This window comes from Centropristis striata, chromosome 3, assembly GCF_030273125.1.
Source record: "Centropristis striata isolate RG_2023a ecotype Rhode Island chromosome 3, C.striata_1.0, whole genome shotgun sequence".
NCBI lineage: Eukaryota > Metazoa > Chordata > Actinopteri > Perciformes > Serranidae > Centropristis > Centropristis striata.
The window spans coordinates 17,934,823-17,954,469 of record NC_081519.1 but is presented as its reverse complement, the minus strand read 5'-3'; the positions used below and the strand labels follow the sequence as shown (position 1 = coordinate 17,954,469).

The window sequence follows — 19,647 nt, the reverse complement described above, 5'->3', positions numbered from 1 at the left end:
AGCTCTGTTTCACATATATAATGTCATCCAAATGATTTAACTATATATTACAGTAATCTATAACTATGACTGCAATCCAGAGAATAAAGTGGCATTTTCAAAATAGGATGAAATATTGTTTCACCCTGTGCCTTTAAAAAAAAGCTGCTCTGATGTTCATATAGGACAAAAATGTCCAAGAGACTGCCCTAAAAGTTATAAATGATTATTTTCCCCTTTCACTGAGTTTAACCTTTTATTCAACTTAATCCGTGGTCATAACTACCAAATATTCAATCATTTTTATAATTTTAACTGTTTAAAGTTTTTTTGTTTTTTTTTACACAACACCACTGTTTCTGTATATTATTTTTTTTCTGTCAGAATATGATGATTTTTATGCATTTTTTATGTTTTGGCAGTAGGGTTAAAGAAAACTTGTTTATTTTTTAACAATAGTTTTCACTATTGTCTGACTTTTCTTCACCGAGAAAGTACATTCAGATTAATCAAACATGAAAAGAATCATCAGTAAATAGTTAAACTCATGATGGAAATGATGACAGGCTGCTTTATAAAAATAGTGTCTTTATTATACTGAAGCTGGGCAGACATTAGAAGTCATGACTCGAGAACACCAACAGCTTTGAGTTAGTGCATTTTTTTGCATTTTCAATACTTAGTGTACTCAGTTGTGTTCTTAATGAAAAGTGTTTTAATTTTAGTTTGGAATCATCAGAAGAAAGCCGTGATTTGATTCAACCCATTGGTATAAAATTTGTTTTGCCGTGTAGAAAACAACATAACCCAGCTTATTCAGTCATTCATTGAATATCCACATAGTCAAAATAGTAAGCTTCATAGCAGGTTTTTAACCTTCAAATTGCACATTATCACTGAAGTCACAGTCACATTAAACAATGATTGCACAACGGAGTAACAGTAACACGTAGCAGAAATTAAACCACATAATACTTTAACCTTCAGTGTTAATTCTACATCTGAACAATATCAACCCACTGTAACTTTACTGAATATACAGTAGTAAGAGACAGACTGTTGAAATCCTCTCTGAGCACAAACAGATTGATAAATCATCAGGACCAGACATGCTGAGTGCCACACTGAACACAGAGGCTCCTTCACATCAAAACAAGACTTCAGGTTTACAGGGAGGTGTGTGTGTGGCGTTGGAGGTGGACGGAGGCAGACGGTCACTAAGGTGAGCAGGTTGTGCGGAGTGGAGAGGTGAAAGGAGTCTGTCAGCAGAGGTCAGGGAGCAGTCAGAGGTGAGCAGGGACGGTCTGCAGGGCGTCTTGAGTTGTGCGATGGATGTTCACATTCTGGAAGAGGAAGGATTCAGTGTTAGATGCACTTTCAACGTACATTTATAGAGGGTGAAGATGGGTTGTAATTTAGTTACCACATATAAACACAAGTTATATTCACGTTCATAGTCAGGGCTGCACGTTATGAGAAAAATATGCAATATACGATAATGTTGATTATTCTGATAACGGTGACTAAACAGACACTGGAGTATTCAGTTCTGCCTTTCTGCTGCTAAAATAAAAATATTTGCTTGTTGAATTATGGAAGTTAATTCAACAATTCTTCTTCTGGAAAAAATTAACACTGAACACAAAAGGCACTCATTCAATTAAAGTGCAATAAACACTAGTGTTTTGCAATTTGTTTATTGCACAATTGACATTGCAATTATGGAAAAAGAATCGGATATTTTGCTCGTCCCATTGTGAATTTTGTTGAAAGAAAAAAAAAATCAAAATCACTGCATGTTTTTTTTTCAGTGTCCCAACTGTTTTTATATTCAGAGCTCACTAACTTGGAGATCACCAAACTGATTTTACAGATGTTGCCATTAATAAAGTGATCCATGGTAGCAGCATTTTTCCCCATTATGTATTTATTTTACATCATGTACACGGTGTCCTGGAAAACTTTTACTTTGTTTCAGTCTCTCAGTATCATCTTTTATTGTAACTGACTTTAACGAAGACTGAATAAACCTTTAAACAAAGTGCCAGTGTTATTAGCTGTAAAAATCAGCGCACGTTATCATCACTTGAGGCAGAAGGAAATGTGTGTGTGACACAGTGAGAGTTTTGTTCAGGCTGATGAATAACAGCCAGTGGAGTCTCTGCATATAAATGAATGGGGAACCCTCTGAGAGTTCAGTTTGTAGTAGAGTAAGCAGGAAGGCCGCTGCACTGAACATCTGATCCATGGAAGGAAGCAGTGAGCTACCTTTGATCTCCGAGCAGTCAGAAATATTCAGCTCAGTCTAAATTTATTTTATCTTAAGCGTTACATTAAAGGCAAAGAACCCTAACTTTCTGATATTAAAGAGGAAAACTGTTTTCTAAAATAAAGCACAAGAAGAGTGTGGTAATGATCCATGAAATGGTTGAGTGGAGTTTATTTAGAAACAAACAGAAATATCTCCTGTTACGTCTGTTCAGTGATATGGATAAACTGTAATAAACTTCACATTGAACAAATAACAATAAAACAAAGTGTCTGTACCTAGAGTATGTTCATTAGACAGTGTTAAAACGGGAGACAAACTGTAATAGAGGACATTTAATAAGGAAATAAACAGTTGATTTATGTGCAAAATATAAAAAGTCACAACCTTGCCTTGTGTTGTGCACTGCTGTAAAACTGATATGAGAGAACCTGACTTCTTCACAGAAATAAAGTAATGAGACACTGCTAAAAGTGAACATAGTAAAATCACTTCAACAGACAAGATCAATAGGAAAACAATCACTAATAATTACTTCAATAATTAAAAAAAAAAAAAAAAGGTGCTGGAGTTTCATTGCTTCACAGTTGGGTTAACAGCATCAGTTCAAAAAAACTCTTCATAGATTTTCATTCATTCTCCAAAAATGGGAGAACGTGCTCGAGATCCGTGTCATAGGATCAATAATCAGAATTAGAAACTGGATTCCAGTCAATTACCACCATCATCACATCTTAAAGTAAAAGTGGAGAAAAAAAACTGAAGATCAGAGCGGTGAAGAGTGATTCAATCAAAGGAAGGTGGAGAGGAAAGACTAGAGGCTGCTGACGGCAGGTACATTGTGCGTCTGAAGGATTACAGTGTGCGTAAAGAGGGGAGAGGAGGGGGGGGGTGGGGAGGGGGGTACTGCCTCATTGGTGAGCTGGCACTGTTAGCAAAGCCTCCTCTGACATCCGCGACACGTCTACGTTCTGTTTGATAAAAAAAAACACACACACAAAGGGGGAGGGATCAAAACACATGGGAGATAGAAATCTACTGCACAGACTGGGCCACGACTTAGAAAGACGGATTCAGTTTAGAGGAGTGTTCTTGTTTCAGTCCTTGTCTTAGTCCATTATGTTTAAGCAGTGCAAGTCAGGAAGAAACATGCTCGTCTCTAGAAGAGCGACAAAGAGGCTGTATGTGTAATGGACAATCATCTCAAAACCAAAAACTTCACCTGTAAGTGAATAAATTATCCAGATGGTATTGATTTCCTAAGCCTCACCTCACATTACTCATGTAAAGGACATACGGATATACACCATCACAACATTAGTTGCGAAAGCAAACATTTACACTGTGTGAATACTTTTATCAGTGCTTTTTCTAGCATCAAACCCAGTAAAAAGATGTAACATGATCTACTTGGAGGCATATTGATTTAAAGGGTGTGAGGTTGAAAATGTGGAACATTAGAAGAAGAAAAAAATGTTGTGTTCTAATAACATACAGTACTTTTCAAAAGTTAGTTTTTTTATTGTTTTTTGTTAATTCTTTCAAAAATGGCTATTTTAATCAATAAAATCATTGTACTTAAGACACCATGAGTATTAGTTACTTTTAAAATAGTTTCGGGCCCTAAAAGAAGAAGAATGACAATTTAAACTTCCATTTAGTGGATGTCTCCACAGTGCTGCATGACAGGCGAGAATACTGTTGGAATACTGTTTAACCATTTTTTTCCAGTCAAGAAAAGCATAATGGACCCTTGATCAACATTAAATCTGACAAAAATGCATTGCAATAAATGATGTTACTAACCATTGACACATTCAGTGAAACAATAATCCTAACACCGTAGCATGTGGGCACACTGCAGTGATCAGAATTTTAGCGGATATCCTCTGATCCAGTTCCAATAGTGCTAACCCTTCAACATAGTTTCTTTAACCAGTGAGTGCAGTTTCTTCTGTTCTTACTGAACTGTTGCTCTGTCTTTCTGCCCTGCCACTTGTCAGTTGAACTAATGTAAAGCGCTTTGTTCTCCATCTATTATGTTAAATGTGACACTGATGTTCAGCACCTGAGGCTGTTGGCCTAACCTCATTGTGACCCATTTCACCTTTCACAAAGTGGCCCAGCTGTGCTGTGTGTGTGAGACATGATACCCACCTCTGGTTTTTCCCTGTGTGTGTTGACGGCTTCCACATTTAAGCAGATGGACTCCACCTTACAGCCTGAACATGCAGACAGACATTTGGTTCATTAGTTTAGGAATCAGTAGTTATTACTCTAGAAAAAGATTCATGGTTACATGCTAATAGGAATCCAGTCCTACCGTAGGCCACTGGCGTTAGCTTCAGCACAGTGTGCAGCGGGCACTTCAGGTAGGGCAGCTCCTCTGTGTGAACACAAACACACATGTTCAAGAAACTACCCAAACACACGAGGAACTCTCATCCCAGTACAGTATCTTTAAGTGTTATTTTTAAAGCAGGGACAAGGTGGGAAGTGAAAAATATCACTTGAGATAAGAATGTTTGAGGTGAAAGCTAAGATGTTTTCAACTTTTACATATACAGTTTCCCTTTCACTACTAGTCTTTCTTGGCTTTCAAATGAAATATACACTGTGGTATTTTGTTAGTTTGGTTTAGTATTGTGAATAAAAAATAAATGACAGAAAAAGAAATGTAATTATTTTTACATTTTGCTTCAGTGCCTGTATGTCACAGCTTTACACTGAATGTGTCTCACTGTACAAATACATTTTCATTTTCACTAACACTACTAGGTGGGGTTTTTTCGCTGCATTCATGTGGTATCTGAATAGTCAGAAAAGTAAGTTGCCATTCATATTTCATGGCTATCCTGATTGGTTTCCTTTCCTCATTGTTGTCCTCACACAAACAGCAATATAATGCATGGAGACAGTTAAAAATCAGAACAAACGTGTGATGATTTAAATCGGTTGAGACGAAAAATAAATTGTGATATTCTTTTTCAACAGCAGAGGGCAGACAGAGCACATTTCAGCCCCGCCCCCACCGGGATTGAATGAAGGAGCCTCCTCGTCAGTTGCATCTGTTAGCAAACAACAGAATAATGTCTAAACGCTGTGTGGTGAAATGCACTACCACTAAGTTAAAGAACCAGAACTACTTTTTTAAAATCTGACAAACCGGAAAACTGAACTTTTAAGAGGACAAAAGTGGATATTAGCTAAAATTAACATACCAACATATTTTTTAATTAACATTAAATATGCATTCATTGCATGTTCTGGAGTTACACCCTAACTGAAATGTTGTGTTTTTCGTCTGATCGTGAGAAAACTGTATCGTTAACCCTGTAATTTGTACTGAATCATGAGTTAAGTGTATTGTTACATCCCTAGCAATAAAGGAAAATGACCAATCTAATAGAAATATGACATAATAAAAATAAAATAAAACTTCAAAACTTGGGAAATGGAACCATCTAGGTGCCATTCTCGTTTAAAGCATTTTTGAATTCACTTTTTCCCCAAACGACTTTATCCCCTCTTCTTTTTTGTGTATATTTCTATATTCTGTCCTTGAGGTTCAGCTGAAGCTCTGACCTGCTGTCTTGTCCAGGAAATAAGCCAACAGGCAGCGCATGACGGCCTGATGACAGACAACCAGCACGTTCTCTTGCCGCTCTAGCTCCATGATGACCGGCTCCAACCGCTGCACCAGGTCCTCATAGGACTGAGTAAGGGGACATGAACAGAGGTAAATCAGACAGAAAGCATGGGACAATTTAGTCAGAAATGTATTATTATCAGCTCACAATAGTTCTATTCATATTTTTTTGTTTTGAGCATATATTTTGAGATCATCACTAAGAAAGAGCACACTGAACACCTTTACAACATCCATTTCCTTCACACGTTCTGATGAATAATCAATCTCAGTTAAACAGACTGACATTTCAGCAAGTGGAAAAATCCATACAGGCCGTCTAGACCGACACGAACCTTAACAAGATTCCCCAAAGCCTTACATCAGCACTGGAACTAATGCCCAATATCCATCTTCCTGTGTTAGATTAATGGAGAGGTAATGGGATGGACTTAAGGTGAGAACACACCCACGGAGACACACGCGCACACGCACACACACCAACATTTCTGGCGCAAACACACACACTCAAAGACTAATGTGAAGTCTTTGTTTACTGTAATCTGGTATTTAGCCAAATCTGTCTTAGAGGCTCATTAGCAGAGAATGAGTGGCCAGTAGCCATCTGGACGCAGTTTAATTATGTTTGTGGTTACGTGTGAGTTTCTATAAAAGAGTGGGTGTATTCACTGAAAGGAGGGCAGACTTTGGGAAATTCCGAAATTTTAACAAAGACATACTGTCCACAAGCATGCACTTGACACCCTTTTGTTTAGTTTTGTTTTAATGATGGGATGTATTCATGTAAAAGTTTTAGGCACTGACCTCTCCTTTCGGGTACCGATAGCGATATTTGTCCTGGTCCCTCAGAGCAAACTCCAGAGGATAGTGCTCCTGGATCTCCTCATACATCATCTCCTCACACACGCCCTGAAATGACATCACACACACAGATTAAACTTCATTAATACTGCACAAATGTCAGCTAACAGCTGTGCTTAGCAGACAAGTACTCACTGCATCGATCTCATTGAGGACCTTCCACTGTTCGTAGGGCACACTGAGAGCTTCAGCTGTCTGGATGGTTCTCTTCATCTGACTGGTCCACACCTTCAGGTCACTGATGCCCTGCGACTGAATGAAGTTGCTCAGTTTCTTCCCAAACTGCAGAGAAGAAAACACATTTTGTTCATTATTAACCCATCTGGCAAAGTAAAGAAAACAAATGACGACATCTTTCCCTCGTTGAAAAAGTTTGATGTACCTCTTTGCCTCTCGGTGTGAGGCCTGAGTCTCCTCCGATTCGACCGTTAACGTTGAGCTCGCTCTCACCGTGGCGGCACAGGTAGATGGAGCGCGGTGTGATGTGAATGTTCATGAGGTAGTAGACGATCCGGCTTTGGATGTGGTCCAGCACCCTGTTGACCAAGTACCGCTGACCCACGTCCATGATTTTAATGTAGGAGAGGTCCCTGAGGGGAGACCACAGACACGTTAGCCCTTCTGTTCAGCATGGTTTGATGAGACTGAACAAAAATCCGTTGACAGAATTGAGAAGCCCGGCATAAACAGTTGCCTAGGAATACAAATTATGTGAACCCATATACAGAATGATGGTAAAAAATTGTAAGACATGAACATCATTTATTTCAGCTACTGTAAAAGGACTGCTACCAAGGATTTCAATTGTACTTCTATCAAATTAACTCTCCGAACCCCACAACTCACCGACCAGTTTGAAAGACATGCTTCTCATAAAAAAAACCATAACCGTGTGTTCAGACCGGACGCGTAGCGAATTTTCGCGTCGCATTACTCGCGTGAGTAGTTGAATTTACTCGCGTCACTCGCGCGAGTAAATAACTCGCGAATTTTCGCCCAAGAGACTATTTAGCGCCAAATAATTCCCTCCATTTCATTCTGTCATCAACCATGACAAGCATAGCGTCCCTGTACCTGCTCTGGAAGTCCGAGATACGTCGGAAAACACGCCGTCGTGTCTGGGTGAGTGACATCATCCCGAGGCACACTCAGCACGGAGAGAGGACCGCAGAGTACTTCCACCTTTTTCCCTCCTGCCGACCCACTCCTCCTTCCTGCCTCTTTTCTCCTCTCTCTCATGTATGTATCTCGGACACTGTCGTCCAGAATCTCAACGCTGATAGGCTGTCCCGACACAGCGTCACGCGAATATTTCGCCAAAGTTGAATTTATTGAACTCACGCGAATTCGCGTTGTTTCATTCGCGTCGCGCGAAACCCGCGATTCGCGCCGCCGGCAAAAATTTGCGTCTATTCGCGTGTTTGCATTGACTTTGTATGTAATCTTGTCGCGCGAAATATTCGCTACGTGTCCGGTCTGAACGCACCGTAATAAAACAAAATTACACCATTTTTCATGGCCAGAATCTGTAAAAATAAAAATCATCATAGGTTTTTTCCAATAGTCCTTGAAAGAGTTGTGTGATGAATGATTCTGCCAGAAGTAAATCTAGGCAATAACAGTGATATTTTATAAATTTTTATTTATTTATTCTACAAGTCTCATTTAAAATTTTGCCAAAACAATTACCTTTTGCACAAACCAGATCCTGTAAAAAAATAAAATAAAATTCTGCGCTAATCAGCAAGACTGGGAAGCCATAAATGACTTGGTTGAGACAAGGAGTCACGTAACAACATTTCAGCAAAGCTTCAGCTGAATTGCAGAAACAACAGTTTTGAAACAGAAGTTGTAAAAATGGAGCCCCCATTTTTTTCACTATTGGTAACACTTATGGGCACTTGGATAAATGTTTTATATAATTACATTTTAATCCAATATTTCTAAAATAAATTAGCAGACATTCAACCTGCGTTTTTGAGTTCTCCCTACTCCTAACCATGTTAAAAGGTGTGGCACTAATATATACATATATAGCAGTTAAAAAACAAGGCCACAGTGAGTAGAATCTGCAGGAGAAGAAAAAAAAAAAAAGCTTACATTTTTCAACTCACAGAAAATACTAAGCTGCTGCCCCATTGTTCTGGTGACCACAGTGGACTTGAAAACGCTAACATGCTAAGCTTGTTATTTGCATATTTTTGCACAGCTCTGACATCATTCCTAACATGTTTCACCTCACCTGTCCAAGACTTCATCAAGGGTCTCGTAGGAGTTTTCATAACACTTGATCCTCTTCATGAAATCTTCCACTGCTTCTTCTGTGTTACAGTTGGTGTAGTCGGGGCTACCTAGCTTCACTTGCTAAACACAGAAACAGCAGAGGAGTGAGTACAACATGGACAGAAGGTCATTTTCTCTTCAGATAAACTCAGAGATAAACTCAAACACTTACCACTATGTTCTCCTGTATGACATCTGGATCTTCACACACAGACTCCACGAAGAACACCTGAAACAGAAGGAACAGGTCAAACTTAGTGAGAATGTCAACCAAATGCAGTATGTCCTCCATGAATCGTGATACAAACAAGTTACCTTAAAGCCATTTTGCTCTGCAAACTGGATGATGGTTTCCCTTCTTTCTCTGGTAGTGTTTGTTGCATCAAAAACCTGTTTAACAGACAGAACAAACACAAATAAGCTGTTTAGCATTGCACGGTGTGCATCTAAACCTTAACAGTGTTTGATCTTGTTCATCCTTTTTTAAAAAGTTGCTCTGATATCCTTACAGGACTAAAATGTCTGTCAAAAAACTGCTATAAAATCCTTTATACATATCATTCCTTGATTTCACCTTGAGCCTTATTTTATCATAGACTTACTATACGAGCTGAGGTTCAACTTCTAAAATTATTCCATGGGCATTAATGCAGACAAACATTTTAAAATTAAAAAGACAAAAATGACAAGGGTAAATATTTGACCTACCGCCACTTGGCCTCCTTCTTCTGTGAGATACTGTCGCACATCGTTCAACGCTGCTGAAGCACACTGTCTGTAAAGATCACACATAATGTTATTTAAAAAATGCAACACGGTTGGTATCTTAATAAATTGTTAAGCATTCATTTTCCCACTCTCACCGTCTGATCTTCAACCCCTCCTCGTTATCTGGACGGAAGAACTCAAAGGACTTGTAGATCTTCACAAACTCTCTCCTGTACTGCCCGACGTTAAACTCTGGGAAAGAAGGAGGCAGACACTTGAGATCATCTTTGGGTTTAGCGTGTAACTCGTGACACACATCCTAAATCAGTTCCCTTTATTCTCCAGAAGTGATGTTTCTACAATACTTTTCATTGGAGCCCAAGAAGTCTTACCTCTGGTGGGCACTCCAATCCAGTTCAGATAGCGGGTGAGCTTCTTGGAGATATAGGTCTTCCCTCTGGCAGGAAGACCAACTGTCACGATCAGGGTGGGACAGTTGGTCATACATACTGGAGTGAGAGAAAGAGAGGGGAAAGAAAGCTTAAGTCATGTGCTGATCACACATAAAGCACATGGAAGATGTCAAATTTCAGTCAAGTGTGTAACGCCTCAGAACAAACATATGGAGCATATCTCAAAGTTTTGCTCAACAATTATTTTCACAGCTGCAAATCAATTTCAAAAACTGCCCTCATACTATCTTGCACATTACATCATTTATAAGTCATTAATATTTGATTGTCCTTATCGATGTGTGTATAATCCAGTGTTATCTGCCATGAAGACAAAGTCACATCACACCACTCTGAGAATGTAGTCAAGAGCAGAGGTCACTGTGGCACCAAGCTGTGCCCTAGGAGTTGTGAAACAGTATATTTTAACAACTCAAGACATCTGGAGAGAGCCAACAGCTAGTTTCCACACTCAGTTGCAGTGTTTGCACACTAAGATAACTGGGTCAGAGGGTTTTACTTCATCATATGTAGTTTCTTAATAGATAATATCCATGTTAAACATGCATCGTCTGTAAAAATGTGTAAAAAGAATTAATTTTCATAAGGACTCAAACTTGTCCAAACAGGTCTTGTGCATGCATAGCATAGGTAGCTTTCACCACCTCCCTGGTTGTGTTGTGTTATTGACTTTGCCAACCACATTCACTCCACCCAAAAAGACAAATTTTCCGCCACGAGGTCATTAGTTCACTGGCATTTTAAACTCTATTGGCCACAGTGATGAGACACTGACCACACCACAAGTGACCAATGCGAGTGCAGATAAAATGCAGCCTCCACAGGGGGCAAATCACTCACATGACTGCAGGGACACAATTCCTGTTTACCAACAACTGGACTTGGCATTCAGTAACAATGAGATGGGCACCAGACCAGTCCTTTCCCCTCGATGCGAGCAGCCTTCATCCGCGGCATACATCATGTGAGTCCTTATGTAACGTGTGAGCCAGATGGCTGCAGCAACGGCAAGACATCTGAACTCCGCTAACTGTGGTCCACACGCGTTGATAACCGTGAAATGTTAGCTAAAACTGGCATATCGTTAAGATAACGTGACACGCAGAGAGTTGGACTAGCGTTCATTTACATTATTTAAATTACAACAGTGCTTCTGGCAACGTGCTTGCAAATTCAAACGGACAATAGACGAGAGAAACGGTAGATGTCTGATGATATTCATTGAAACCCCGCTGAAATAGCTCTACTAATGCTAACAACTGTCGCCACGTCGTCATACGCACCCTTTCTCTGAGAAATGTGTTTTTCAGGAAGGCCATTTTTACACGGCATCCAGATCTTCTTAAGCGGGTTTTGGGTGAGTTCCCGCGGATTTGACGGTGCTTTGTCCTCCATTCCGTCAGGCGGTGATATGGAGGCAGCCGCGGCGGGGACACGGGGCCTTTTCCCGTGATGCTGCTCTGGTGATGACCGGTGTTTCATCCGCGCTGCTCTGCGGAGGTGATGGAGATGATCCTGTCGCCCGGTCTCTCCCTCAGCGCTGCTATCACGTGCTCCGATCTGGCCACAATGGAAGCCAGCGGCCGGCCGTAATGAATGAAGTACGGGCGCGATGCATCTTCTGCTTTACCGTAAGTGACTGAGTTGTGCTGAGTGCTCACCCACGAAACACAAAATCGTCAGCCTGTTAAAATAATCGCATAACTCATTTTTTCAAGTTTTGCAGGAAACACCAAAAACTTCACTTCAAGTGTAACATATGGCATTTATTGATCATTTCACTCAAAAAGGATGTAACAAAGGATGGCTGTTGGCATAGTAATAACACTGTGTGTAAATTATGTAACTTAAGAGAAATAAATGACTTAGGCAATTTTTTTAACATGCCTTTGTGACTCAAGCAACATATGGTAACACTTTATTTTGAAGGTGTCTATATAAGAGTCACACAAGCCTCACGTATCATGAGCATTAATGTTACTTCAAAGTGTCATTAATGTTCATGACACATCCCATGTCATGTTTATGACAAGCTCATGTCACTCTTATGTAGACACCTTCAAAATAAAGTGTTACCATATCTTGTCACATTTTATTTTGACTTAGGCATAATAAATCTGCTTAAGTATATACACACACTTGACATAGGCCATTATCTTAAAGGGGTAAAATCAAATGATCTGATCAACTGAGGATGTAGGCGATTTTACCATAGGTGGCTGGCTCCATGAGGAGATGATTTAGGAAAAAAAAAATTTTGACAAAAAACGACTCAGGCGATTATTTTAACAGTGTGACGTAATGCTTGAGGGCGCAATGATATCTTAGAGTGGGAAAACAATGTAGCAATGTGTGGAAAAATGCATGAACATGGGTTACATTGCTACATTGTTTTAGATGTATTGTTACCAAAATTACAGCAAAATTGTTTGACATGTTAAAACAGGAAGTGCACAGCATGTGTAACTTATAACACTAATGTTAAATACCTTGAACTGAGGCTTTTATGTCACAACCAATTGTCTGCTGTAAAAAAAAAGGCCTATTGTCTGGTTGCCAATTATTCTTTTGCCCTCTTGGGTGCAGCTGACCACCCAATGTAGGTCAAATATTCATTCTATAACTCTTAGCTCTGGTTTCATCCTTATCAACTCCTGAGGGAAATATCTGGTTCCTTTGCTGCTAAATGCTCCATTATGTTTACCAGATAGTAACTAAACTAGGGGGTTTTTTTCCCACTAAGAGCAGCTGTCTGCTGTGGCTGGAAATTGGGTTAATTGAGCATAAGCAAACACAAAGGTTTTTGAGCCAAAATGACAGCAGCTACCAGTGTTGGCTGTGCTAATGTTGCTAATATAGTTACAAATGCTAACGACAGCAACCATTTCAAAGAAAGAGACTCACATGTATTGACATGGGCTAACTTATTTATACAGTCTACGGCACTAACATGCGCACACGGCACAAAGAACAGAGAAACTTTACAACACAGAGGGATTGTGACTTCATGCTCTGCTCAGTACGCCATTACTCCATTATATCTTTACACAGCAAATATTTGTTTACTGCATTATAAATGTTCTTAATGTTGGATATGGCACCTTTAATTGGCAACTGCAAAAAAAACAACACATGTTTGCATGTAGCAGAGAAAGATAACTTATACTGAATATAAGGACACCTCATGGTGCTATCTAGGGGTCAAGGTGGTAAGTTGGTGTTTAAAAAGTGTTCATTTTTCTCTTTTAAAATTCTTAGAATTTGTAATTAAAAACACTTTCACATTAAATGAAGTGAATTCTGAGAGCGCTTTAAAGAAAATGTGCTAATTCAAATCTTAAAAATATATATTTTCTACACACCCACAGTCCACTTGTTATTTTTCTACCTGTATAGATGTGTTCAACATGTTCAATCATGCTTAATGGTCCTGTGAATAGGATTTAGTGACATCTAGCAGTGTGGTTGCATTACTCCACTCACCCATGTCTTTCAAAATGTGTCAGAGAACTACAGTGGCCTTCGGGAAACATAAAAATGCAAATGTAGATATAAAGGGCTCAATGAAAACACAGTTTTAGTAGTATAGTAGTATCAGGTGATTATACACTAATACAAACAGACATATGAATATTCTATTTTTGCCAATAGATCCTCCAAAAATCCTACACACTGGTCCGTTTAAGTTCACTGTGAAATGAGAGCAGAAGACAACATCTTGTGTGTTATGTGGTGTTATGTTGACAAACTCAGCCAATACTTTGAGTATTGTCTCTTTTTTAAAGAAAACTGTCCCTTTTCAGCCTTTCTGTTGATTCTAAAATGTACTGGCAGAAGGCACTTTTCCGCAGTAATAATATCAATATTATCATCAAAGACGACTGATTTAATGTAGCTGCTTCAGTTTCAGTGTCTTAATGGAGCATTAAATAGAATAGCTATTGTTAATGTTATTAGTAGCACTTTTACTATAACATCATGTCAAAATATCCTCTGTGAAATAGATCTATTGTCACATGATGCTGTCTACACAATCTGTTGGCACTGCAAAACAGATAAAATCAGCTACAAACACCTTATCCCCGTTCCTATTGAGGGCATTCAAGGTAATTCCAACAAGCATGAGCTGACAATGTCCATCAGATGGCAGCATTACTCTCCCACTCTCCTACTCTCCCAGCATTACTTCTCTAGCTTGTAAACCACCAGTGTATAAGAAACACCTGTAATGCAATCCAACTTAAGAGCCCTGCAACAAATTCTCTCTAATTTCATTTCCTATAGACATTATGCTTATAATGTTCAGAGTTTTGTGGGGGAAAGCTGTTTGTATAAAGGATTTGCATGATAGTGTTTCCAATATGCTGTCCATTTCAGGTGAACAGAGTGCTCGAGTAACTCCACTGTTGCCTAAGAAACTACCATGGAGATAAATCCACACAAACATATAGTGTCAACAAATGCTGAACATTATATGCTTTATAAGGACAGGACATTTTGATGGGGTGTTGTATTTGACTGTGTGGTAAGTTTCTCATTTTGAGGTTAGTAGGCCTGTGTTAATCTGTTTATATGTTCTTTATCTGATGCACTGATTATTCAACGCTCTAGAGTCAGTCTTTACAGCAACAGGCCCTGTGACCTAAATGGAGGTTTTCTAATTAAATAGCTCCTACGCTCTCTCAAATTCCCTGACTGCTAGTAGACTGTAATATATGTCAGGTTCATCAGGTCCACAAAGAAATGGCACACTAACGGATATATATTTTTAGCCTTTATAGCCATAAGCACATACTGGCAAAACGTTGGTCAGGCAACATTTATAAAGTCACTTATCTTATCTGCACAACGCTTTGGCAGCCTGTGTGAAAAGTCATTCATGTTAGCCCTGTGGGGATATGTCAGATAGTTTTGAGTGAGGGTAAATCTTGTGCATACTTTACAGTGGGACACAACAGGAAACAGCTCTCCTCCTGAGCTCCTCCTCCTCCCAGCAGCTGCCAGTCTCTGATTGCAGCTAGCAGTCTTTAGCCCGTACTACAGCCTGCTGGACAAGTCATTTCCCAATATAGTATGTTAACATTTACACTCGGCAGGAAACCAACATCCACCACTCTGAGAGATCGCTTCATCTCACGAAGCAACACTCAGTGCTTAGAAGACCTAAATGTGATCGCAGCTGCCCACCACGAGCTGTACATTTACAACAATCATAAACCGATAGAAAAGGCAAAGCATCAATATCTGCAGCAGCATCCCCATCACGATCAATGTGAAGGAAATACAAATGATCACTTTAAAGAAACATAGAAGATCAGCTTCAGGCTACAGGAAGCATCTAGATATTTTGTTGTTTTTTTATTTTATTTCGGCAGCAGCCAATAAACATCCGCCTGTCTTTTCATCCTCTGTGTTAAAACCCAACTAGTGCTGTTACAAAAGAGGCTGTTACTATAATAAAAGCAGAGATCCTCGCCTGTTGTTGTTATGTAGGGGAAAGGTCTCGGTGACAGCGCCAACACAGCGACAGCACATCGGCTCTTGTTTACGTCTTGAAGGGCTGCTCGACCTCTCCCCTCTTCTCTCTCTGTCATCCGGTTAAAGATGCACACATTTAAAACGCCAGCATGCACAGCTCTGCTAAAGCCCCTCAAAGCGACATCTCTTACCCGCTCTGTCCTGGTTCTGTGTGAGCTTGGTGCTGCTGGAGCAGCCTCTCATCATGGGCGTCTGTCTGATGGAGTGCAGTGGCTGGCGGTGTGTACGTGCGTCCCAACAGCAGCACTGCTGAGCGTTACACTGATGCTACACACACCCACTTTTTGTGTGTATGTGGGACCTCGGGCCGGGAGGAAGGCTTTCTCCAAAACTGGATGGAGAGAGGTGGGAGCCTACCTGCCCCTCCTGTCCCCTCCTATACCCCACCCACCCTTTGACTGCTGAGAAATGTCTCCACAGGTCCTGACAGGGCTAAAGTTATATAGTTTCTTATGACACTTATATGGTTGAATTTAAGATACTACACTATACGCATTGCTGGAAACATTATAGCATGCAGTCATGCAGCTACACTAAAAAGGCATATCATAGTCAGTACCAAAAGTATAATGTCACCAATATTCATCAAAAACTCAGATAATAAGGAATAATTATTTTACTTACCTTTTTGGTAACTCTTTAAATAATACATAAAATAGTCAATACCATGTTCAGGACGCCCCATGTTCACTGTTGAATGCTGCAAAGTTAAAGGGAACCAGGAAAAGACTGGACTTTACCAGCAGCAGTCTAACTTGCAGAACTTGTTTTCTGCAGTTCCTATAAATGTATTCACCATACCTTGAACTCGTCCATGTTTAATTGTGTAACAACTTAGTCTATATTGATTAATACAGCTTTTGCATATTTTGGTATCTTTTTTTGCTTTTTTTTTTTTTTTTTTACATAAATAAGCAGACCTCAGAAACTATTTAAGACCAAAAATGGAGGCAACTTTCTACAGTTTCTTCAGTAATTGCTTAAAATTGGATTACATAAGTGTGCAGCCCTCTATTATGACACACCTAAACCATTGTTGGTGCAGCCAATTGTTTTAGAAGTTGTTTTTCTATGTTCATACAGATCAGCTGTGTTAAATGAAGGTGGGGCAGTGGATTATAAGGATAAATAAACATTCCAAACAAATCTGTGACAAGTTTACTCAAAGGTACTGTATCACTCATCAGAGTACAGTTTGATCAGTTATGGGAAATGGGAAGAATTATGGCACATCTGCCTAGAGAGGCAGGCATTAATGATGGAGGCCAACAAAAGGCTGGCATGTTGATCAGAAACAGGGGTTCATGGCTCAGATGAGAGAGATTATTTATATATATATATATATATTCCATGCAGCTCGCACTAGAGTTTCACTAACATCCAGAGTCTGGGCCAGGACAGCTCTCACCTCTGACATCACAAGCAAACATGCAGGTGGCTGAGCCAAAATAATCGCCAAAATGGCAGTGGCTAACACTGTTAAAAAAAGGAACAGTGTAACAGAGCTAACAGTGTAAATGAGGGTTAGCTCACAATCACCAGGGTGAACTGTCTTCCGTAAGCGCTATCAGCAGTGCTAACAGTAGCAACAGTACTAACAGAGCTATCACTATTATTCTGAATAGTCATGGGTTATGGTTTATGGACTATAAAAGTGGATACAACGCTACCACTGAGCCTTGCAGACATTTTCCTAGTGGCCACTCGCGAAAAAAATCCACCTGTGGCCCAAAAGTACTTCCTCTATAGATCATAATAGTAAAAGAGAGTTCTGTAAAACTGTTGAAAGGACACCTCAAAATTTGAAAAAAAGTCAGTAATGACTCTATCTATTATGAATTTTGATCATGACAAAGCAAACTCTTCATGGTTAACTCACACTCACTGGGGCAACCTGGCTTTCACAACTACAACGCCCCACCATTGTGGGTAAATGTGTGTTGTTGCATTAGCCAGGACGTGATCAGCAGCACCTCGCTATATGAGTACCACACTCCAGCAAATACCCAGCCTGGGTGCTGCGCAGAACAGGGTGTTGACGATTACCAGCTAGTGGGACGTAAACATGATGGGAGAAGAGGAGCGAGGAAAATTGGAAGGGCCAACAGTATTTAAGGGGAGGGATTCACACGCACTCACATGCATGTGCAGCCGGCCTGGCAACTAAAACAAAAACTTGGATTACAACACACACACAGGCCCCTCAGGTCACTATTATTCCACTATATCTTTTCAGGGCAAATATTTATCTTGTGCTATATTATTTTTGAGTGTCATACAGGCCTGCAGCAACTTTAAATATTCAAGTGGCCTACTAAATTTAACCCCCATATATCACCAATTTCATGGAATTTACCAGGCTGTCTTACCCTAAAGTACAGTGATATGAAATAATGCACATTTGGTGGTAAAGGAAAGAACATTTATTACTGGAGGCAATTCCAGTAGCAGTAATAATACCCTTATCAACAGCCGCTAATTATCAAGGACAAGACCTGTAACTGCACATCTGTGTATGAATGTGACAATCATACACACACACACACACACACACACACACACACACAAAATTGTTGATGTCTACAAACCGTAAAGGCCATGAAACCTATAGAAAGGGATTAAATGAAAGTCGAATGGGTTCACACAACATGGACTGAGCATGTCAGAAACAGCTGAAGGTCAGCTGGATCTCAACTGACCTCTAGCACATTCCTTACTTAAAGGGCAATGTGATCTAACCCCCCACCCCACATCCACCCATCATACATTCCCTCTGCACATCTCACACCCAAGCCTCAGGCAGCATGCCCCGCACATTCACTGGGTAACATACTAGTCAGACCTGTCTCACTGGACTTTATCACAGAGCTTAGCATTAGATAACACATTTCAGATAGTAGTGTAATGACCTGATGTAGGACATCCACTTTTTTATCCTTTATTTGGAATTTTCCATTTCTGAGGGTGACTTTGTGGCATCAACCTTTAATTTAACAACCAATTGAAAATAACCTTACATGATCATGTAATAATCAACATTCAAGTCTCTTTCTGCTCCACACGACTGTGTTTTTCATACTTCCACAACTTTCATTGCACAGTTTTGAGAAAAAAGGTGTTGTCTCTCACTGTAGCCTGTATGACAGTAACAGTAGACGTCATGAATCAGTCAATGACATGATCTTTGATCCATAACTGGGCCACTGCACAGGCTGGGACTTGCTCTGAAGCTTTTTCAAGCAAGACAAAGTCAATCATCAAACAGTTGATGAATCAATCTAACTATCAAAAGTATCAAAAATCAAGTAAACAAGAGTATTTAAAGCATAACCTTTTGTCTCTGTTGTTAACAGTGTGAAAAAAACTGAACCATGACTGAACCTAACTGTTGACCTTTGACCTAATAAGTATTGTTGTTTTCTGGCATTCTCTGTGTGTCAATGCCAAGGACTCTGGTGCTTGAAAAGCTCTGGAGGGGGAGGATCATTGACTTGTCGTGTGGAATAATACCAGTAGGAAGTTTAAGAGACGCTGTTATGTCAACATATTAGTGTTACAGATACATGCTGTAATCATGGCTGGGGCTGACTAACAAAGGAAAAGCATACGCCACTAGCCTCTCTATGAGGAAGTATATAATTTGCAGCACACTTGTAAAATTCCACCTGAAAATACAGTCTTCTTATTCTGAGAAATGTTATACTCAAAGACATGGAGTAGCAAACAACAGCTGAGAGATCATGCTCTATTTGGGCCACATCTAATCGTGGCTGACATCCCATATTTACAGCACGGACGCCAAGTAGTTTTTATGATAAGCCGCGGAACCATGTGATCGAAGTGGGGGAAAGGTCCTTACCGTACAACCTAAACAGAATAATGTTGAC

General features: G+C 39.8%; 1 protein-coding gene across 4 annotated transcripts; it reads right to left on the bottom strand.

Moving 5' to 3' along the window:
* Positions 1-550: 550 nt before the first annotated feature.
* On the bottom strand, positions 551-16,044 carry pfkfb4a (6-phosphofructo-2-kinase/fructose-2,6-biphosphatase 4a). 4 transcript variants are annotated; one of them, XM_059328650.1, is made up of 14 exons: positions 15,892-16,044; positions 10,142-10,258; positions 9,905-10,001; positions 9,750-9,816; positions 9,357-9,431; positions 9,214-9,270; positions 9,001-9,122; positions 7,141-7,348; positions 6,894-7,040; positions 6,702-6,806; positions 5,834-5,963; positions 4,572-4,634; positions 4,406-4,470; positions 551-1,322 (listed from the first exon to the last, which is right to left on the bottom strand). In XM_059328650.1, exons 1-14 carry the CDS (start codon positions 15,944-15,946, stop codon positions 1,263-1,265), a joined length of 1,368 nt encoding a protein of 455 aa, XP_059184633.1. In that variant the 5' UTR covers positions 15,947-16,044; the 3' UTR covers positions 551-1,262. The 4 variants fall into 4 exon arrangements, with proteins under 4 accessions (XP_059184633.1, XP_059184631.1, XP_059184632.1 ...); XM_059328648.1 differs by lacking the exon at positions 15,892-16,044 and adding an exon at positions 11,506-11,757; XM_059328649.1 differs by lacking the exon at positions 551-1,322 and adding an exon at positions 2,385-3,219.
* Between the last annotated feature and the right edge of the window lie 3,603 nt (positions 16,045-19,647).